The 24,337-nt window shown below is 39.2% G+C and overlaps 1 protein-coding gene across 8 annotated transcripts in view; it reads right to left on the reverse strand.

Annotated features, from left to right (window-relative positions):
• shtn1 (shootin 1) overlaps positions 1-24,337 on the reverse strand; it is a 29,379-nt gene that overhangs the window by 4,586 nt on the left and 456 nt on the right. For 4 of the 8 annotated variants that reach the window (XR_009120184.1, XM_058056654.1, XM_058056653.1 and 1 more), the window contains 13 exons: positions 24,227-24,287; positions 22,663-22,715; positions 21,328-21,388; positions 16,029-16,123; positions 11,584-11,740; positions 10,133-10,230; positions 9,764-9,845; positions 7,760-7,854; positions 7,480-7,626; positions 5,336-5,489; positions 4,635-4,752; positions 2,101-2,174; positions 725-825 (listed from right to left, as the gene is read on the reverse strand). Coding sequence is in view for 7 of the 8 variants with exons in the window: in XM_058056655.1 (XP_057912638.1) it covers positions 725-825; positions 2,101-2,174; positions 4,635-4,752; positions 5,336-5,489; positions 7,480-7,626; positions 7,760-7,854; positions 9,764-9,845; positions 10,133-10,230; positions 11,584-11,740; positions 16,029-16,123; positions 21,328-21,388; positions 22,663-22,715; positions 24,227-24,287 (1,296 nt within the window). In the remaining variant the exon portion in view is untranslated. Of the gene's footprint in view, positions 1-724; positions 826-2,100; positions 2,175-4,634; positions 4,753-5,335; positions 5,490-7,479; positions 7,627-7,759; positions 7,855-9,763; positions 9,846-10,132; positions 10,231-11,583; positions 11,741-16,028; positions 16,124-21,327; positions 21,389-22,662; positions 22,716-24,218; positions 24,330-24,337 lie in introns of those variants that run through there. The other 4 variants (XM_058056656.1, XM_058056652.1, XM_058056658.1 and 1 more) reach the window with 3 other exon arrangements.

A 24,337-nucleotide genomic window follows, 5' to 3' on the forward strand; every position in this document is an offset into this window, starting at 1 on the left:
TGGATATAAGGCTGTCACCTCATGTCTAGATGGTTGTAATCACATTTAAAAGTGTAGTTAGAACATGGTAAACAGATATTCTATGTCTTATATGTCTTATTGTCTCTTATTATGTCTACTATATTGGGCAATATGAGCGTAAATGTGACTATAGGGGTGTTATTTTATGTAGGGAAGGCTCTAATAATGTTTAAAAGTGTAATTAGAAGGTTTTATATGTCATATATGTCTTATTACCCAATATAGTAGGTCTACTATATTGGGTAATATGAGCGTAAAGGTGACTATAGGTGTGTTATTTTATGTAGAGAAGGCTCTAATAATGTTGAAAAGTGTAATTAGAAGGTGGTAAACAGCTTTTCTAGGTCTTATTGTCTCTTATTATGTCCACTATATTGGGTAATAGGAGTGTAAAGGTGACTATAGGGGTGTTACTTCATGTCGAGAAGGCTCTAATAATGTTTAAAAGTGTAATATTCTATTATTAAGTGTCTCTTGCATCTCATATTATGTCTTATTAGGACCATAGGGTGTTATTTCATGTCTACAGGTCTTGAATAATGTTACAAAGTGTATGTAGAAGGTGGTAAACAGCTTTTCTAGGTCTTATTTTCTCTTATTATGTCTACTATATGATATTAATATGATATAATATTATATATTGGGTAATAGGAATGTAAATTCAGGACTCTGTGAGATGTTAGGAGATGTTATGAGAGGTCACCTGTCTCTTGTTAGGAGGTCTTTGGCTGACAGGCCGAAGCTGAACTCCGTTCTTGATCCTGTCCATCATCTCCTGTACCGCTTGCTGCCTGACAGCCGCGTCTGTTAGACAATCAGCACATTTTCATCGTTTCTATTTGATCTATCAGTGTAACACATATTTACAAGTCTTCAAAATCCTTGACTCCTTTTTTCCATTCGACTCTTCTCTTTACTATTCTTCTTTTTTTTTATTTATTTTTAGAAGATTTTATTTTTTATATTTAAATTTTCAAACCTTGAATGTTCTCGTTGGGAAGGTTTTGTTTGGAGCAGACCCTTGGAAGATTATCTGTGATAATATGTGATCATTGGTATCATAATCATCTACATCAGGGGTCCCCAAACTTTTTCCTGTGAGGGCCACATAACTTTTCCCTGCTCTGATGGGGGGCCGGGGTCAGTTTGTAGCAGAAAATGTAACGATTGCATGGGCGTCTAAACATAAACATTTATTGTTTTCCAGAAAGCCACACAAAACCAAATATTAATAACCCTTTCCGGGATCTTCACGGAAAAAATAAGTCGGAAATAAATAATAACACGAGATGAGACAAACCGCTTTTTCTTTGCATTGAACAAAAAAAATATTGTTTGTCCACTGCAGGTTAAATACCCTGCATTCTGAATCAATTTTTCTCTTACCTAATCTTTTCGCCATTTTTTTTCGCTCTATTTGACGGGGTGAGTCAAGGATTTTTTTTCTGGGAGGGGGGAGGGGTATTTATCTGGTGTTGCTCAGGGGGCCGAACCAAAGGTGGAGGCGGGCCGGATCCGGCCCGCGGGCCTTAGTTTGGGGACCCCTGATGTACATCATTGTGGATTGTTTACACCAGGGGTGTTCGAAATGTTATCATTAATATTAACTTATTTATTATTAATATCGACTTCACTCTTGGCAAGTTTCTTCTGAAGTAATCAGTAGTAGTCAACTTTCTTTTCATAATATTATGACTTGATTTGCATAATATTAGACTTTATTCCCATAATATTAGACCCTTTTTCCATAACCAAATGTTTAAAAAAAATGATTATTAATTGTTTCCAACCTTCAAAAATAACATCTTTCTTCTTTAATGCGACTAAAACATCCTCTACTTTGTTTCCGTCTATCCAAACCCAAAGCCTAACTTCGGCCCCCAGTCCCTAACCCCAAACCCCAAACCCCCCAAACTGTTGATTTTGTTAATACTTGGGTTGTTTATATTGTTTATTTTTCTATATTGTGTATTTTGTACTGCTTAACTGACTCTGTACTCTTGCTGCTGTGCAATACAAATTTCCCCACTGAGGGACGAATAAAGGCATATCTTAATCTTAATCTTAATCTTAACCTACCAAGTGTTGAAGATGGCGTCTGGCCAACATGGCTGCTTGTCATTTGTCTGCGTGCCAACAAGGACAGCAGGGAGCTGCAAGAGGGAGCAGACGTCAGGATGATGACATCCCAGATACGTCTGATGAGAAAACACCACGTGGGTTGGTGTGTGGGTTGGTGTGTCAGGTGAAGGCAACGTGTCTTTCTACAAGCAAACATGGCCGCCCGTCCTGACGCCTTTGTGGTCGATCTGAGGATTTTGTCGACCAGATGCTCTCAGGTGGGAGATGAAGAAGGAAGAGGGGAAGAGGTTTGGCAGTGGTAGCTTGTGGGGAAGGAAGGTGCTGTCTGTTACGAGGAGCGTGGGGGGGGGGGGGGGGGGGGAGTTACTGGGAAATTGACGTGACACATTTTCCAACTCATTTTCTTTGACCTTTCCCCAACCAGCTCCCTGCCAAATGTCCCCTTCCGTGGGGTACAGGTGGGACATATGTCACCGTGGACGTGGACAGTACTTACTACCTTATATCCAGCCTTTATTTGCATTTATCCTTTATTTTGGATTTACATCATCCATCATTCATCCTTTATTTTTTTATTTACATTAACCATCCATTCATCCTTTTTTATTTCCACCCATCCATATATCCTTTATTTATTTCCATCCATCCTTTAATTCCATTAGTTTATTTACATCCATCCTTTGTTTGTTAACAACATCCATCCATTCATCCTTTTTTTTATTTCCATCCATCCATATATCCTTTATTTATTTCCATCCATCCTTTAATTCCATTCGTTTATTTACATCCATCCTTTGTTTATTAACAACATCCATCCATTCATCCTTTATTTATTTCCATCCATCCTTTAATTCCATTCGTTTATTTACATCCATCCTTTGTTTATTAACAACATCCATCCATTCATCCTTTTTTTTTATTTCCATCCATCCATATATCCTTTATTTATTTCCATCCATCCTTATATTTTCATCCATCCTTTAATTCCATTCGTTTATTTACATCCATCCTTTATTTTCATCCATCCTTTGTTTATTAACAACATCCATCCATTCATCCTTTTTTTATTTCCATCCATCCATATATCCTTTATTTATTTCCATCCATCCTTATATTTTCATCCATCCTTTAATTCCATTCGTTTATTTACATCCATCCTTTATTTTCATCCATCCTTTGTTTATTAACACCATCCATTCATCCTTTTTTTATTTCCACTCATCCATATATCCTTTATTTATTTCCATCCATCCTTATATTTTCATCCATCCTTTAATTCCATTTGTTTTTTATTTACATCCATCCCTTATTTTCATCCATCCTTTGTTTATTAACAACATCCATCCATTCATCCTTTTTTATTTCCACTCATCCATATATCCTTTATTTATTTCCATCCATCCTTATATTTTCATCCATCCTTTAATTCCATTCGTTTATTTACATCCATCCTTTATTTTCATCCATCCTTTGTTTATTAACAACATCCATCCATTCATCCTTTTTTTATTTCCATCCATCCATATATCCTTTATTTATTTCCATCCATCCTTATATTTTCATCCATCCTTTAATTCCATTCGTTTATTTACATCCATCCTTTATTTTCATCCATCCTTTGTTTATTAACATCATCCATCCATCCATCCTTTTTTATTTCCACCCATCCATATATCCTTTATTTATTTCCATCTATCCTTATATTTTCATCCGTCCTTTAATTCATTTGTTTTTTATTTACATCCATCCTTTATTTTTCATCCATCCTTTGTTTATTAACATCATCCATCCATCCATCCTTTTTTATTTCCACCCATCCATCCTTTATTTTTTCCATCCATATATCCTTTATTTACATCCATCCATGTTTTATTTACATCCATCCATCATTTTATTTGTTTATTAACATCATCCATCCATCCTTTTTTATTTCCACCCATTCATCCTTTATTTTTTCCATCCATATATCCTTTATTTACATCCATCCATCCTTTATTTTTTCCATATATCCTTTATTTACATCCATCCATCTTTTATTTACATCCATCCATCCTTTTATTTGTTTATTAACATCATCCATCCATTCATCCTTTTTCATTTCCACCCATCCTTTATGTATTTCCATATATCCTTTATTTACATCCATCCATCCTTTGTTATTTCCACCCATCCATCCTTTATTTATTTCCATCCTCCTTTATTTATTTCCATTCATCCATCCATCCTTTACTTGCATCCATCTTTTCATCCTTTATTTATTTTCCATCCATCCATGAGTGAAATTGGCCAGGGTCAGTGCCAATAAGGGTTAGGACAAAGTCCCAAAGTCCCCTGGGCACAAAAATATTAGATTATTAAAAATAAGGAGCGGGGGCCAGAATGGGTCGTTTGATGTGACCAAACTGACCAGACAGGTTCATGTTCATGCAAGGCTCATCATGTGTTTACCCAAGTAAAGATGGCTGCGGTGTGTGCTCTTTGTAATGCGTTTGTGACAATGTCGCATGTGAAAAAAAAAGTAGTAGATTTACCTGAGTGGGTTGGAGGCTGCTGAGGCTGGAGGAGGAGGTGGAGGAGGCGGAGGAGGAGGAGGGGCAGGAGGCAGCGGCGGCTTGGTCGCTGCTTGCAGTTTTTTCTCAAGTTGTTCAACTGAGCAATCACATGATACATTCACTGAGTCAGCCATGACTTCATATTTCATAAACACACTATGATTATGATTATGATTATTCCTTCCTCTGGCCCAGCAAACTACTAACTAACTTAACTCATTCACTTTTTTCCCAACCAGTGTGTGCTCACACAGTGGAGGATGTGACTGTAATCTGATAACCCATAATAAAAAAATAAATAAATAAAATAAAAATAAAATAAAATAAATAAATAAAACAATCCAATGAGGCAAGATTACTGTGCAGGTGAGCAAATCAAGCACCCCTAATGAGCCACCTGAAACTCCAACATCACAGTGTTTGAAAAGTAATAAAAGATTTGCCAGAGACCTCCATGGAGTCACAGCGGCTGCTCGGAGCGTGTGCCCGAATACGGTGCACCTTGCTGGGCTACAGCAGGTGGCTCCTCCCCCTCTATTCTCTGGTTCTCCTGATAGTAGTCATGTAATGTGTTGATACATCATTGGGACTAGAAGGTTGTGTCCATGTGGACGGGGTGTCAGGTCCTGATGTTCCTGTGTGATGATTTCATCTCCATGGATGGAAAGATATGTTCTTACCTGTCGAGCTCAGATGCTGGACCTCTGCCTGGGCCTTGGAGCACGTGTCGCTGCACTGGCGCTTCTCCTCCTCAACCAGCTGGAGTTTCCACCTCAGGGCTGTCAGCTCCTTTTCGGGTTGGCTGCTCCTCAGTCTGTCCTCCAGCCGCTTGATCTGAACACATGCAAGGATGCGTCTTCTGACTGATACTGTGTACTTTTACTACACTACAAGGACTGAAGTGAGAGTCTCTGTGTGATAGTACACATTGATTGGTGGTAGACTATGGTATATTATTAGTCAATACTTGTGTAATTAGAAGTGATATATAGTATCGAGTATCTCACTGAAGTATCTGGTCACTTGGTGGCGGTTAGGACATTAGCTTACATTACATTACCTTAACGCAAAAATGCACAATTTTGCCCATCATACACAATCCATTTGTGGGACATGAACACCCCCCCCCCCCCCAAAAAAAAAACATGAAGGCTCCATCATGCAGCAAAGTTATTATTATTGGTATTTAGCCAGCTACACGGTGGTCGTGTGGTTAGCGTGCAGACCTCACAGCTAGGAGACGCGGGTTCAATTCCACCCTCGTGCATCTCTGTGTAGAGTTTGCATGTTTTCCGGTTTCCTCCCACATTCCAAAAAAAAAAAAAACATGCTAGGTTAATTAGCCACTCCAAATTGTCCATAGGTATGAATGTGAGTGTGAATGGTTGTTTGTCTATATGTGCCCTGTGATTGGCTGGCCACCAGTCCAGGGTGGTCCAGTCCCCGCCTCTCGCCAGAAGACAGCTGGGATAGGCTCCAGCACCCCCAGCAACCCTCGTAAGGATAAGCGTTAGAAAATGAATGAATGAATATCATTGTGTGATATTGTGTGGTATGTACCCCATGTGGGACAAAAATGAGCTCCAAACTAACCACGTTGCTTGTTTGTTTTGAAACCAAAATGTCCCTACGCTAAAAAGTAATATATATATAAGATATATAAAATAGTAAACAGGGAAATAAAGAAACTGTCATGCAAGAAGTACTATGACCCTGACACTAATCATGTTAAAACGTGTATTTAGAAAGTCCTAATTAGGTTAGCTTAGCTCCAACTATGAAAACATTAGCACGTATATGACATATTATCACAAAGAAGCGTGATAAAGGAGGGAGGACTTGCTGCTGCAGGGGTTGGTAATCGTAAGTAGCCCGGCTGCCATTTAACGACGACTTATCTGCCCCTAATTGTTGCTGAAATGAACAATTAGTGGGCAGGCTCCACCCGCTGAGGAGCAGCAGGAGACATCAGCGATCCCTCTCAGCACCAATTGGTTGGCGTGATCGGTGGTCACGCTCTCCATGCTGGCCTTCACCTCTCACCTTCTCTTGCACTTCACTTTTCCTCTTATGTACTCTTACACTACTGTAACTGTACTGTACTGTAACTGTGCCCTGTGATTGGTTGGCCACCAGTCCAGGGTGTACCCCCGCCTCTCGCCCCAAGACAGCTGGGATAGGCTCCAGCACCCCCGTGAGGATAAGCGGTACAAAAAATGGATGGATTTTTGCAAATGGGGCTGCATGGTGGTCGAGTGATTAGTGCGCAGGCCACACAGCTAGAAGACCCGGGTTCGATCCCCCAGCCATCTCTGTGTGGCGTTTGCATGTTCTTGTGCGTGGGTTTTCCACGGTACCCGGTTTCCTCCCACATTCCAAAATGGCCAGCATGGCCGCGACCCTCGTGAGGATAAGCGGTACAGAAAATGGATGGATCTTAAACCTAAATAATCCACCTATTGGAATGCAGTGGAATGTAATGGCGCGAGCCAAGTTGAGCCAACGATGATAGGAGTCCACTGGGCCGGTGCCAGTTGGTGCCAGTTCACGCCAAAGATTAAGTGATTGGCGCGTAGAGGCTTGCTGTGGCGCCCAAGTAATGTTCGCTCGCCAATCACATAATCTGGCGCAAACTGGCACCAACTGGGGGCGGCCCAGTGGACTCCTAGCGTTAGCATTAAGGTTATTTTTCCACTATTGTTGGCCCGTCAACAGAATAAAAAGTAAGTCATGACTGCAGGATGTTCTGCTGTGATGTAATACAGTCTGGTAAACAGGAGGAGAACATCTCATGATGTTGTGGTGTTGGTGCATCTCTGCTGACCTGCTCGTGGTGCTCCAGCCTCTGTGCTTCCAAATCTCTGCTCAGCATGCTGACCTGGCTGAGTGCTTCCTGGAGAGCTCGGTCTGGCGAGGACGTCTCCATCAGAATCTGGCTCTGTCTCTTTAGCGCCGTTTGCTCGACGACCATCTGAAAAAAAAGTGTCAGGAGCCAGTCCGTCATAGTATTTATAGTATTTATAGTATTTACAGTATACAGTATACGACATTGTACACAACACGTGTACACCACAGAGTGAGATACGTATGCTCAAAGAACTCACGGCTCTGGCAAACTTCTCTGCTTTCTCTCGCAGGTCCTGCTCAAGCGTCAACGTGTCCTGTATGGCTTTGTATTCCTCCACAGCGACCTCAGACACTGGACAACATAGTCCTACCATTTACTCACTCAGCACACATATTGGAGTAGGGTGGTGTTTTACTCAACTAATGGCATGGATGGATGGATGGATGGATGGATGGATAGATGGGTGGATGGATGGTTGGATGGATGGATGGTTGGATGGATGGATGGATGGATGGTTGGATGGATGGATGGGTGGATGGATGGATGGATGGGTGGATGGATGCATGGGTGGATGGATGGATGGATGGATGGATGGATGGATGGATGGATGGATGGTTGGATGGATGGATGGATGAATGGATGGATGGATAGATGGATGAGTGGATAGATGGATGGATGAGTGGATAGATGGATGGATGAGTGGATGGATGGATAGATGGATGGATGGGTGGATGGATGGGTGGGTGGATGGGTGGGTGGATGGGTGGGTGCATGGATGGATGGATGGGTGCATGGATGGGTGGATGGATAGATGAATGGATGGATGATGGATAGATGAATGGATGGATGGATAGATGAATGGATGGATAGATGAATGGATGGATGGATAGATGAATGGATGGATGGATAGATGAATGGATGGATGGATAGATGAATGGATGGATGGATAGATGAATGGATGGATGGATAGATGAATGGATGGATGGATGGATGGTTGGATGGATGGATGGATGGATGGATAGATGGATGAGTGGATAGATGGATGGATGAGTGGATAGATGGATGGATGAGTGGATGGATGGATAGATGGATGGATGGGTGGATGGATGGGTGGGTGGATGGGTGGGTGGATGGGTGGGTGCATGGATGGATGGATGGGTGCATGGATGGGTGGATGGATAGATGAATGGATGGATGATGGATAGATGAATGGATGGATGGATAGATGAATGGATGGATAGATGAATGGATGGATGGATAGATGAATGGATGGATGGATAGATGAATGGATGGATGGATAGATGAATGGATGGATGGATAGATGAATGGATGGATGGATAGATGAATGGATGGATGGATGGATAGATGAATGGATGGATGGATGGATAGATGAATGGATAGATGAATGGATGGATGGATAGATGAATGGATGGATGGATGATGGATAGATGAATGGATGGATGGATGATGGATAGATGAATGGATGGATGGATGGATAGATGAATGGATGGATGGATAGATGAATGGATGGATGGATAGATGAATGGATGGATGGATAGATGAATGGATGGATGGATGATGGATAGATGAATGGATGGATGGATGGATAGATGAATGGATGGATGGATAGATGAATGGATGGATGGATGATGGATAGATGAATGGATGGATGGATGGATAGATGAATGGATGGATGGATAGATGAATGGATGGATAGATTGATGAATGGATGGATAGATGAATGGATGGATAGATGAATGGATGGATGGATGGATAGATGAATGGATGGATAGATGAATGGATGGATGGATAGATGAATGGATGGATGGATAGATGAATGGATGGATGGATAGATAGCTAGCACAATAACACAGCAGTGAAATTGCCAACAAAATGTCGTTGCCTGGCTCCTGTATAATCCCAGTGACAAAAGAAGATAAATAATAATCATAAATAATAATAATGTGGAGAATAAATAGATGACATCAAATATGAACAACAATGTACAGCATAAACAGTAAATTGCATAAATAATTTTGAATAAATAATATAATAAATAAAATAAAATAAAAAAAAAAATATAATAAAATCGATCCTTTCATGTTTGACTATGTGGCGGGAAAAGGTGTGGCCACCCCTGTAGCGGTACCAATGCTGCATGGTGAGCCATGCTCATATTCATCACACAGCAAACTAACTAACTAAGTTAACTAAGTGAACTAAGTACTATTACTAGTACTTGGCCTTGTAAGTAACTAACCTGTGTTGTATTTTGCTAGCAGCTTCGTTAGCCGCTCCGTCTCAGCAATGACGAGAGTCTTGTCAAGTTTCTCTTTCAGCAGCTGCAAATACAAAAGAAAGACAAGAAATGAAAATAATATACACAATTTTCATATTTTTATTTTGTGATATGGCAGGGCAGGGGCTGCACGGTGGATTTCGGTGGTCCATTTTCTATGCCGCTTATCCTCGTTAATGGTCAAACATCTCAGCCTAAATGTCCTTCATCATCCGTTTATTTGATTGTTTTCCAATATAAAGAACATACACGCCTCCTCATCCTCTCCTTATGTAGTCTTATGCAGTAAAGTGTGTACAGTTGTAGAAGAAGAAGAACACGAGCGCTCACTTGTTGTGTGCTTTCCTCCAGTTGTTCCCTCAGCGTTGTGATGTCATAGCTTTGTACCTCATCTTTCTTCCTCAGTGTCAACAGGGCACTTTGCAGCTCTAAAACAACAACGTCCTCCACTTTTACCATCATTCCAACGTTTGGACCATATTTACCAAACGCAGCATTGCAGCATGTAGTAGAGCGTCATAGTAGATAGACATGTAAAGAGACATAGTAGAGAGACGTAGTAGAGAGACATGTAGAGAGAGACATAGTAGAGAGATATGTAGAGACATGTAGACAGACATAGGAGACAGACATAGGAGAGAGACATGTAGAGAGACATTGTAGAGAGACATTGTAGAGAGACATAGGAGAGAGACATAGTTGACCGACATAGTAGATAGACATGTAAAGAGACATAGTAGAGAGACATAGTAGAGAGACATAACAGAGAGACATAGTATAGCGACATAGTAGAGAGACGTGGTAGAGAGACATGTAGAGAGACATAGTAGAGCGACATAGTAGATAGACATCTAGAGACACAGTAAAGAGACGTGGTAGAAAGACATAGTAGAGAGACATGTAGAGAGACATAGTAGAGCGACATAGTAGATAGACATCTAGAGACATAGTAGAGAGACGTGGTAGAAAGACATAGTAGAGAGACATGTAGAGACACATAGTAGAGAGACATGTAGAGAGACATAGTAGATAGACATGTAGAGACATAGTAGAGAGACGTGGTAGAGAGACATGTAGAGAGACATAGTAGAGAGACATGTAGAGAGACATGTAGAGAGACATGTAGAGAGACATAGTAGAGCGACATAGTAGATAGACATGTAGAGACATAGTAAAGAAACGTGGTAGAAAGACATAGTAGAGAGACATAGTAGAGAGACATAGGAGAAATACATAGGAGAAAGACATAGGAGAAAGACATAGGAGAAAGACATAGTAGAACGACGTAGTACAGCGACGTAGTAGAGAGACATAGTAGAGCGACATAGTAGATAGACATGTAGAGACATAGTCGAGAGACGTGGTAGAGAGACATGTAGAGAGACATAGTAGAGAGACATAGTAGAGAGACATAGTAGAGAGACATAGTAGAGAGACATAGTTGAGCGACATAGTAGATAGACATGTAGAGACATAGTAAAGAGACATGATAGAAAGACATAGTAGAGAGACATGTAGAGACATAGTCGAGAGACGTGGTAGAGAGACATAGTAGAGAGACATAGTTGAGCGACATAGTAGATAGACATGTAGAGACATAGTAAAGAGACATGATAGAAAGACATAGTAGAGAGACATAGTAGAGAGACATGTAGAGACATAGTAGAGAGACATAGTAGAGAGACATGTAGAGAGACATAGTAGAGCGACATAGTAGATAGACATGTAGAGACATAGTAAAGAGACGTGGTAGAGAGACATAGTAGAGAGACATAAGGCACCTGAGATTTTGGTCTGGCACTGTTCATCTTCTTCCTCTTCATCGTCATCTTCCTCGTCATCGTCATGGTGAAGGCTGATGTCTGTGATGGTCTGCGGACTGACCTGAGACAGCAGCATCACACTCTTCCGTTTCAGAGATTGCTTCTGGCGATTCAACTAAAGGCAGGAGACGTACATCTTCATCAGTCACGTTCAACTTCATGACTCTTGAATAAATTACACTTTGAGGGGGATAAAAAAAACACATTTCACGTAATTTTATGTCTAAAGGACATTTCGACAACTGTAAACAGGTTTTCTATGTCTTACTTTCTCTTATTATGTCTACTATGTTGGATAATAGGAGTGTAAAGGTGACTATAGGGGTGTTGTTTCATGTCTGGAGAGCTCTAATTATGCTAAGAGTATATTTAGAAGGCTGTAAACAGGTTTTCTATGTCATATTTTATCTTATTATGTCTACCATGTTGGATAATATGAGTGTAAAGGTGACTATAGGGGTGTTATTTCATGTCTAGGGGGCTCTATTAATGTTCATAAGCATATTTAGAAGGCTGTAAACGGGTTTTCTGTGTCATATTTTATCTTATTATGTCTACCGTGTTGGATAATATGAGTGTAAAGGTGACTATAGGGGTGTTATTTCATGTCTAGGGGGCTCTATTAATGTTCATAAGCATATTTAGAAGGCTGTAAACGGGTTTTCTATGTCATATTTTATCTTATTATGTCTACCATGTTGGATAATATGAGTGTAAAGGTGACTATAGGGGTGTTATTTCATGTCTAGGGGGCTCTATTAATGTTCATAAGCATATTTAGAAGGCTGTAAACAGGTTTTCTATGTCATATTTTATCTTATTATGTCTACCATGTTGGATAATATGAGTGTAAGGGTGACTATAGGGGTGTTATTTCATGTCTAGGGGGCTCTATTAATGTTCATAAGCATATTTAGAAGGCTGTAAACGGGTTTTCTATGTCATATTTTATCTTGTTATGTCTACCATGTTGGATAATATGAGTGTAAGGGTGACTATAGGGGTGTTATTTCATGTCTAGGGGGCTCTATTAATGTTCATAAGCATATTTAGAAGGCTGTAAACAGGTTTTCTATGTCATATTTTATCTTATTATGTCTACCATGTTGGATAATATGAGTGTAAAGGTGACTATAGGGGTGTTGTTTCATGTCTGGAGGGCTCTAATTATGCTAGGAATATATTTAGAAGGATGTAAACAGGTTTTCTATGTCATATTTTATCTTATTATGTCTACCATGTTGGATAATATGAGTGTAAAGGTGACTATAGGGGTGTTATTTCATGTCTAGGGGGCTCTATTAATGTTCATAAGCATATTTAGAAGGCTGTAAACGGGTTTTCTGTGTCATATTTTCTCTTCTTACTATATTGGGTAATAGGAGTGTAAAGGTGCCCTTATGGGTTTTATTTCACGTTTAGAGGGCTCTAATAATAATTAAAAAATGTATGGTGGCAAAACTGTTTTATAGGCTGTAACTATAAAAATGTTACATTTATTAATCAGGAATACTACTTAGCGGTAATTGCCGTTCTCCTGCAAATGTTGGTGATACTAGGGAAGAAATTAGCGTCCAGATCTGAACCCTGCACCAACCCAAGACATATAGCTGGTGGTGCAAGTTAGTTAGTTAGTTGCCTGCTTCCTGAAGTCTGGTACTTTCTTGGCTATGTTGGCCTTGCCGGGCTTTGTCAGATGTCATCATATTCCAAATGATCCGTGTTTCCAAGGCGAGTGTCAGAGAGTTTTAGTATTAGAGTCAAGAAAAACAGCAGAAAATAAGACAGCAGTGTGACTGACGAGGCAGATGAGATGTTTTTCTTTGCTTTTTCCCCGCAATCAGTCATAATGGCAGGACACATGCAAAAGCAATGATCGGGTATTGGAAAACACACCCTATTAGAAGGAAGCACTGCCTCTCCTTTATGCATCATCATTTTTTCAAGTGATTTGTATTTGCATCAAGCATTTCTTAAAAAAATATTTTCTGATTGATCAACACAAGGCATGCATACTGCATTACCATAATCAAAGTTCAATCATCTGGGCATCCATATTTATCTAGTCACCGGCTCACCTCTCGGGAAAACAACTATGTAGCCAATGGGAAATCATGCAGATGCAATTTACAATCACATCATTGCAGAAAAGAAAGACATTGTAAAGAAAACAGAACCTTCACATGGAACCCTGCCTGGTAAGGAGAACCTGAAAGTTGGTTCGCATTTTTATGACTTCTTCATTTGATGATTTGTCCCATTTCCAGCTATGATCACGTTCAATCACACGTCTTTTACTAATACGTACATGCAAATGTACTCGCTGTGGATTATTCACAGTCTTATTTGATTTTTATGGAACAAAGCGGGAGCTACCATTTACCAGCATTCATGCATTCCAGAAGGTCCCGCTCCAACTGGAACGTACGCTAACCCAATTCATTTTCCCATGAGAAATAATGGGAATCCAATTCATCCCTTCTGCAGAGCCAAAAACCAATCAACGGAATAAAGTTGCAAAGTTTTTATTTTCTCTTATTATGTCTACTATATTGGGTAATAGGAGAATAATGGTGACTATAGGGGTGTTATTAATGTCTAGAGGGCTCTAATCATGTTAAAAAGTGTATTTAGAAGGTGGCGTACAGGTTTGCTATGTTTTATTTTCTCTTATTCTGTCTGCTATATTGGGTAATAGGAGTGTAAATGTGACTATAGGGGTGTTATTTCATGTCTAGAGGGCTCTAATCATGTTAAAAAGTGTATTTAGAAGGTGGCGTACAGGTTTGCTATGTTTTATTTTCTCTTATTCTGTCTGCTATATTGGGTAATAGGAGTGTAAATGTGACTATAGGGGTGTTATTTCATGTCTAGAGGGCTCTAATCATGTTAAAAAGTGTATTTAGAAGGTGGCGTACAGGTTTGCTATGTTTTATTTTCTCTTATTCTGTCTGCTTTATTGGGTAATAGGAGTGTAATTGTGACTATAGGGGTGTTATTTCATGTCTAGAGGGCTCTAATCGTGTTAAGCAGCCTATTTAGAAGGTGGTAAACATGCATATGTGTCTTATTTTCTCTTATTACATCTACTACATTGGATAATATGTGTGTAAAAGTGATTTTAGGGTTGTTATTTCACGTCTAGAGGGCTCTAATCATGTTAAACAGCACATTTAGAAAGTGGTAAACAAGTATATTGTGTCTTATAGGAGTTTAAAAGTGACTATAGGGTTGTTATTTCATGTCGAGATAGCTCTAATCATGTTAAACAGCACATTTAGAAAGTGGTAAACAAGTATATTGTGTCTTATAGGAGTTTAAAAGTGACTATAGGGGTGTTATTTCATGTTAAACAGCCTATTTAGAAGGTGGTAAACAGGCATATTATGTCTTATATGTCTTATTTTCTCTTATTACATCAATTATATTGGATAATAGGTGTGTAAAAGTGACTATAGGGTTGTTATTTCATGTCTAGATGGCTCTAATCATGTTAAACAGCAGATTTAGGAAGTGTTATTTCATGTCTAGAGGGCTGTAGTGATGTTAAAAAGTGTAAACAGGTTTTCTATGTCCTATTTTCTCTTATTATGTCCACTATATTGTGTAATAGGAGTGTAAAGGTGACTCTAGGGGTGCTATTTCACATCTGTAGGGCTCTAATTGATGCTAAAAGGCGTATATAGAAGGTGGTGGTTGGGTTTTCTCCGCCATCTAACTAAGGAAATATGCCATGTATAATTAAGAAACGTACTTGCTGGAAAAGGACTTATCAGAGTGAAGTAAGGAAGCAAAGAACCACCATAAAGGAGCGATATGGAGGATATAAAGGCCCTGCTTAGTTCTTGTACACATGAAGTTGGATGTTTAAAGTTGTCAAAAAGAGCTGAAGTAGACGGCAAGGTAAAGTAGGAGAGTAATGAAAGGAGGCAAATCAATGAGGTGCATTTGGTAAAGCAAGAAAAAAGGCCTAAAGGACAATTTTCACCACCAATTGTTCCTCCCTGCAACTTGCCAACATGTGTATGAATGTGGTGGACTAGAAGAGCCTTTGTCCAAGAAGTGAATGAGAAATGATTATAGTGATAAGTTCAGCCATAGAAAGCTCCAAAGCACTAACTATGTCCCAGGCTCCATCACGCTCAAATAACAACACTTTTTTTTTTTTTTTTTTTTTAGCAAGGACTCCAAAATTGTGTTCTCTATCAAAAGAATTGAAAGCAATTTCTGACACAATCCACACAAGGACAGATGGAGGACCAAAAGAGCACAAATGCCTGGATTGGAGCAGAAAACCACATGGATGCAGAAGCAAAGTCATGGAAGTACTTGGTGCTGCTGCCGAATGTTTTCATCCATACATCACTTTTCCTCCACTCCTCCACTGAAGACTGCACGTGTACCTTGGAGGCCAGGGCTTCGGCGCTTTCTCTGCACGTTCTCTCAATCGCCAGCTTCTCCTGAATGGCAGCCACCTCTTCGATCACCAGCCTGGCAACTGAGAAAGGAAGCATGCCTTTAGTCACGTCAGTAAAGGAGCAGCCTACTAGTTTCTTTCTTCATAAGAAACAATGAGGCCATACATAGAGATACCAACCAGGTGATCGACATGTGTGGCCGACATGCTAACCACCAGACCACCGCGCATGTGCATTTCATTTCTTCTGTTCAACTTGCATGTCACAAAATTCCATCCAAAATAAACAGGATGTGTATGCTTTCTAATTTTGCCTGCCATCCATAATCCTTAAGCGAGACGTTCATTTTTCTGTGTTTTTAAGATATAAAAACAGGTAAAAAGAGGCACCTCACTAATGCACGTAAAAGGACACACCTATTCCACATCCAAAAAGTACCAACAAGATGTAATTCGCATTTCATCATGCTAGGTGGTTAGCGAGCTAGCGTTACTAACATGCTAACACACGTGTAGTGACATTTTCATAACTAAACATATAAACACTTACCACTATTATGCTATGTGTTAGCATGCTAATGTTAGCATTTATAGCTTGGTAACATTAGCATAGTAGCATTTTTAGCCATTTTCATGATTCATTTCATTATTCCATTTTGCACTATTATGCTAGGTGTTACCATTGCTGGCATGCTAACATTAGCATCGTAGCCGTTTTTGACATTTTTCATAGGTAGACTATTTATAAACACTTAGCACTATTATGCTAGGTGTTACCATTGCTGGCATGCTAACATTAGCATCATAGCTTTTTTCACCGTTTTTCATAAGTAGACTATTTATAAACACTTAGCACTATTATGCTAGGTGTTACGATTGCTGGCATGCTAACATTAGCATCGTAGCCTTTTTCGCCGTTTTTCATAAGTAGACTATTTATAAACACTTAGCACTATTATGCTAGGTGTTACCATTGCTGGCATGCTAACATTAGCATCGTAGCCTTTTTCACCGTTTTTCATAGGTAGACTATTTATAAACACTTAGCACTATTATTCTAGGTGTTACCATTGCTGGCATGCTAACATTAGCATCGTAGCCTTTTTCGCCGTTTTTCATAAGTAGACTATTTATAAACACTTAGCACTATTATGCTAGGTGTTACCATTGCTGGCATGCTAACATTAGCATCGTAGCCTTTTTCGCCGTTTTTCATAAGTAGACTATTTATAAACACTTAGCACTATTATGCTAGGTGTTACCATTGCTGGCATGCTAACATTAGCATCGTAGCCGTTTTCGACGTTTTTCATAGGTAGACTATTTAAAAACACTTAGCACTATTATGCTAGGTGTTACCATTGCTGGCATGCTAACATTAGCATCGTAGCCGTTTTCGACGTTTTTCATAGGTAGACTATTTAAAAACACTTAGCACTATTATGCTAGGTGTTACCATTGCTGGCATGCTAACATTAGCATCGTAGCCGTTTTCGACGTTTTTCATAGGTAGACTATTTATAAACACTTAGCACTATTATGCTAGGTGTTACCATTGCTGGCATGCTAACATTAGCATCGTAGCCTTTTTCGCCGTTTTTCACAAGTAGACTATTTATAAACACTTAGCACTATTATGCTAGGTGTTACCATTGCTGTCATGCTAACATTAGCATTGTAGCCTTTGACCAAAACCACGTAATATGTGGGAGTTTTTTAATAGCGGCCTTTCTAGGCCCCACAGGCATCTTTTTATCTGTTTTTATATCTTTAGAACTCACAGAAAAGAGAAAGAGGTGCGTTGGTGTCTCACAAAAGGACATTTTTGTGCACTTTTCCTCGAGGAACTGCTTCAGGTAGTTTTTCCAAAGAAGCGATTTGTCAGCCATGTTGGATAATACGTAATAATTCACAGCCAACGTGAAGCAAAGAAGAACAAAAAGAGTATTATCACGTAATCATGCTTTTGAAACGTATCGGGGTGAGGCAACACAAAGTGTACAATGACTTGCGTTGACGTGCTGCGCGCCGATTGTCCACGCAGGTCCAACGTTGGGCTGATTCCACTTTAGCGAAGACGGAATGGAAAAAGGGCAGGATGTGAAAAGATGGAGCAAATAGTTTGTTTGTACGGATGACAGTGACAGACAGTGTGAATAAAATCCAGCATTTGTGCAGCCCAAACACATATTGTGTTTGACTTCCACATTAATAGAGGCTGCCTGGCCATGCCAAGCAGCTGCATATTAGGAGCTATTACGTGATTTCATAGCTCTTAGAAAATTGCTCCTATTCACAACAAAACGGCTGGAGGTGGGGATGGCGGCTTGGTGAGTTGCGGTTGGAGAAGAGGACAAAAAAGCGGCGAGCACCCAATCATGCCTTTTGAATTGGTGATGGCAAGGTTGATGACAACATGACCATTGTGTTCTAATGATAACACCACAAAGGCATCTGCCCCCCCTCATCAAGGCTTCACATTGGCTGCACATACGATTTCATTCACTGCTCTGTTGGCGGCGCTGATACCATTATGCGGCACGTCAGCGCCGGCTAATCACTGTCTTTCCTCCCAGAAGGATGAATAAAAAGAGACAAAAGAGCAGGGAAGAACACAGATGGAGTGATGATGATGATGATGATGATGGGGATGCCAAAACTCACAATTAGACCTGCCATATTTGATGTGTCAGGCGCCCCGTGGACTTCATCACTTCGTGTTTGTTTACATGGCTACCGGCAATTATAATGAACATGTCATTAAGTTCAAGGCGAGCGCTGGAAGAAAGGATGGAGTGGCCACGGCATTACGGAGAAAAGCGGCGCTGACAAAGAAGGGGATAGTAAGTGTTATGAAATGTTTGATGTGGAGGATGGAGAGTGCACGGGTATCGCGCGCTGGCGCTCTTCATCAAGGTTTAATTAGGTGTCAGCGTGCCTGCGCTTCATTGCTATTGTACCCAAACACAATCTTTCATTAGTTAAGTGGCGGGGTGATCCTTTAGGGGCGCTCTGTGCTGGCCCTGATTGCATCTTCAACCAGACTCCACGAGTCACCTGCAATTTATCACCGCGCCGGATGCCCGCACATTCGCCGCATTCGCTCGAAAAGCGTCTTAGTTTGGACTTTTTCTCCAAAGATGGGCCATTTCTTCACATTTCATTCAGTCTAACCGTAAATATTAGTCCCATACTTATTTACATATTTAGATTGCTCATTTTAGCAGGCTAGCAATGTTGAAATGCTAACATTAGCATGCTAACACCGAGCATAATAGTGGTGTCTGGTTATAAAAATGCTGCGATGCTAATGTTGGCATGTTAACATGACTAACATGTTACCGTAACATTAGCATACTAACATTTGATCTATTTTCATGGGTGGAACTATATATAAGGCCTCCACACTAACATGCTAGGTGTCAGCACGCTAATGTTAGCATGTTAACATTATTAACATGCATAAAAATGTTAACATTACTAACATGCATACTAGCATTTTATCTATTTTCATGGGTAGAACTATATATAAGCACTCCACACTACCATGCTAGGTATCAGCATGCTAATGTTAGCATTTTAACATTATTAACATGCATAAACATGTTAACATTACTAACATGCATATTAGCATTTTATCTATTTTCATGGGTGGAACTATATATAAGCACTCCACACTACCATGCTAGGTGTCAGCATGCTAATATTAGCATTTTAACATTATTAACATGCATAAACATGTTAACATTACTAACATGCATTCTAGCATTTTATCTATTTTCATGGGTAGAACTATATATAAGCGCTCCACACTACCATGCTAGGTGTCAGCATGCTAATGTTAGCATGTTAACATTATTAACATGCATAAAAATGTTAACATTACTAACATGCATACTAGCATTTTATCTATTTTCATGGGTAGAACTATATATAAGCGCTCCACACTACCATGCTAGGTGTCAGCATGCTAATGTTAGCATGTTAACATTGTTAACATACATGAACATATTAACATTACTAACATGCATACTAGCAATGTATCTATTTTTATGGGTAGAACTGCAATATACAGCATAAGCACTTCGTGCCACCATGTTAGGTGTTAGCATGCTAATGTTAGCATGTTAACATTACTAACATATATACTCACATTTTATCCATTTTCATGGGTTTGGAAAGATACAAGCACTTTGCGCAACCATGCTAGCTGTTAGCACGTTAACATTACTAACATACATACTCACATTTTATTCATTTTCATGGGTTTGGATATATATAAGCACTTCGTGCCACCATGTTAGGTGTTAGCATGCTAATGTTAGCATGTTAACATTACTAACATATATACTCGCATTTTATCCATTTTCATGGGTTTGGAACGATACAAGCACTTTGCGCTACCATGCTAGCTGTTAGCATGCTAATGTTAGCATGTTAACATTACTAACATACATACTCGCATTTTATCCATTTTCATGAGTTTGGATATATATAAACACTTAGCGCTACCATACTAGCTGTTAGCATGCTAATGTTAACATGTTATTAATGTTAATATTAGACTATATTTAGACTATTTGGACTGATCTTTCAAACCTACCAAAAAGAAGATTACACTGCCACAAATGTAGCAATATATATTTAGCCAAAATGTCTAAACAACTATGACAAAACATACCCAATAAAAAAAAATGCTTCTTTTTTTCACTATTTACAGTTTTCACATTTGGAACTGAACTGCGTATGTGCAGTATAATTTCCCTTCAATGCCAAGCTGATGTATGCTATAGTACTACATGCTTTTTAACATCCTGCTTGCTGTGCCGTGTGTACTGTATTTATATGAGAAAGATGCACACCGAGCTCTTACAAAAGCCACTTCTGCCACCTTGTGGCCGTTTTTACAACTGTACCATCCATTATTTCTTTATTGTGCTTTATTGTGTTATCACCTCTTTTTTTGCATCCCTCGCAAAAAAAAACACAAAAGATGAATAAATATAATATAATGTCTTTGGTGATGGGCGTTTGGGTTGAAAAAAAACATAAATACGTTGTATGTTTCATTTTAAAAGTATTAAGTTATGTTGTCATTGACTAACATTTACATTTGTTTAATGATCTGAAACATTGAAGTGTGACAAACGTGCAAAAAAAAAAAGGGGGAGGGGGGGTAAACACTTTTGTCGGTCACATTTCATTCTTATATAAGAATCATTGTTACCATCTGAACCATCTGACAGCTGTCATTAAAGGAAATATACAAGAAAATGTAAACACACCTTGATGGAATTCCTGGAGCCTTTTCATAGCCTCATCTCTTTCTTCCTGCATGGCCTTACACTGGAACACACACACACACACACACACACACACACACACACCATCATGCTACATGCTGTACACTACATAATATTTACTTGATGTGCTTTATGTGAACAACAATATAAAAAACAGAAAAAACGGTTGTTTTACAGGAAAATAAAAATAAAAATTCTTTCTTAGCCCCCTGGAGATGCACAGGATATGAATGAATGTAGTAGACATTAAAAAAAAATCCCCAAAATCCCAAAAACAAATAAGGAACAAGAAGCGGGATATAACTTTCCCACTTTTGTACAGATTTAGTAGAGATACATAATAGTTTTAGGCCACCATTAAATGTACACAAGTACACACAATCTACACAAGCTCCAAAACCATTCAATGATCAATGATATCATAATCATTATTATATTATTCATTAGCCTATTATTATTATTATTACGATTATTACTACTACTACTACTATTAGGCTAGTATTAGCCTGCTTATTGTCTTGCTTATTAGCCTGCTTTTGCCCTATTATATACAATTTGTCAGAGATTTTTTTGTAAAAAAAAAAAAAAATCAATAAAAAAAATATAAAAACAAATCTTAAATAGGCCTAATACGCATATGCATTAGGGTATAGGCCAGGGGTGGGCAAACTTTTTGACTCGCATTGATATAACAAAATTTCCGGGGGGGGGGGGGGGGGGGGGGGGGGCAGACTATATATTTTACACGTAACAGTCCACCTGGTATTATTGTATCTGTAAAATTGTCATGCAATCTGCTATTATTATTTATTATTTTATATTTATATTTAAATATTTTAAAAATAATAAAATATTATAATAATTAAAATAAAATTAAAATAATAATTATTATATTATTATTATGTAAAATATGCAAATATAACAATATTATTATATATAATTAATATAATAATTAGCATTAATATAATAAATATGATAATCATAATAGTTATAATAATAATATAATAATTATTATTTAAATTTTTATTATTATTATGTGCTTGTGTCTCTTTTTTCAGGAGCACTTTGTAAACAACAGACCATGTCAAACAAATAAATTGATACAACCATCAAAAGGTTGGCTCAGGCCATGATGCCAGGTTGTATGTTGAGTTTAAATTAAATACTTTGGAAAGATTGGGCGGGCCGTATTCAAACACTTGGCGGGCCGGATGTGGCCCCCGGGCCGTAGTTTGCCCACCCCTGGTATAGGCGCATATGCGATTAAATGACTTGCACTGTCCAGCCCTGTAAAGAAAGTATGTAAAGGTTATTTACCTCCATGCTTGCTGCCTGGTGCTTCTTTTGCAGGCGCTCATATTCTTGCAGCGCTGTTAAAGTCGAGAAAAGCATGTCAAAGCATTTCAAGCCCACATGCATGCACCCATTCATATATTTATTCATATACCCATTCATATACAGACCTGATCCAAAGCTTAAGACCAGGTGAAAAGTAGCAAGAATTGACCTTTTGCACATTTGGATCTTGATGAGGTTAGTAGAGCTAAAAAAAAAGTCATTTATTTATAATTATTATTATTATTTAGAATAGTCTTTTTATCAGCTGATGAAAAGTTTAAGACCATCGCTCAAAAAAAATGAGAAAAACCTCCAAAGCAGAAGGAAAAAATGTCTCAGTAATGAGTAGCTCCACCGTTCTTGTTCTTCACTTCAAAACCGGTTTTGGGCATGTTGATGGGAGCGTTTCCACAAAGCTGTTGGGAATATTGTTTTTCATAAACTTCCCTTGCCATGCATCCCCAAATGCATCTCTATGGGATGTCAATCAGGGGACCATGCGGGATGGTCCAAAAGAGTGACGTTATTCTCCCTGAAGAAGTCCTTGGTCAAGCCTTGGTCCTGTTGAAGAACCCAGCTGGTACCACACAGACCAGGGCCTTCAGTCTTGTGGGATGCCCGCCTGTGCATGTAACCGCCAGCCGTTTGACGACCCCGCACCGCCTCAAAAAGTGTGCCGGGTCGGAAACATCTCAGGTAGGATCTCTCAGTAACGTTGGAAGCCATGTGGATCATCAAGGTTCAAAGTCCGTCATGTTTGAAGTCTAAACAGGCGGTTTTGTGGCCTTGAAGGGGACATGGTCTTTTCATTTGTTTTTTTTGTTTTTGAAACCCTTTTCCCGCAGATGCCGTCTGATGGTTACTGCCCGCAGTCTGCACCAATAAGGGTCTTCATTTGGGTCAAGGACCGCCCTGTGTCTTGACGGACAGCCCATCGGATCTTCAGACTCAACGTAGGTATCGTTTTTTTTGGTCTACCGCTTGACTTTTTTGTTTCAAAAATGTAGAACGACCGTCTTACTGCGTCCAATTGCATGCCACCATGTTCAAGAAGAGAATGCTTCTTAGCTTTAGGGCATGACCATGTCAAGGTCTGACAGAAAATACGAATTTTGAGCTTTATAGCCTGTGGTCTTTAACTTTTTATAAGGTTTTTATATTCATTTTATTTTGACAATATGCAGAAGGAAGAAGAAAAGGCCCCTGGTATTACTCCCCTGGTGTACGCCAGGGCTGTCCCACATAGTACTACAGTACTACCACGTACTGTACATAGAAGCAATGATGCAGTATTGCTATAACCATAACAATAATGCAACAAACTTCAATGCAAACAGCATACTCACACTCAACTACATGTTGTGTTTTGCTCTAGTAATATATCACTACTTGTACGTATACTAGTACTGCAGTAACATACTAGAGTACTGTATCATGCATATGCCAGGTTAGAATAGAATTCTGTACACTGTATTGCATCATACTGTATATGAATGAACACAGATTATGAATATGAGAGTATAGATGACACGTACAATCCTACCTTTCTTCGTCAAATCATCGATGCTATTCTTCCTAGCAAGATCCTCCCGATCCATAACCTTCTGGCAAAAAAGACAAGACAGGAAGTAGTCACCACCCTTCAACACATTTT

The sequence above is a fragment of the Doryrhamphus excisus genome, chromosome 19, assembly GCF_030265055.1.
Source record: "Doryrhamphus excisus isolate RoL2022-K1 chromosome 19, RoL_Dexc_1.0, whole genome shotgun sequence".
Lineage (NCBI taxonomy): Eukaryota > Metazoa > Chordata > Actinopteri > Syngnathiformes > Syngnathidae > Doryrhamphus > Doryrhamphus excisus.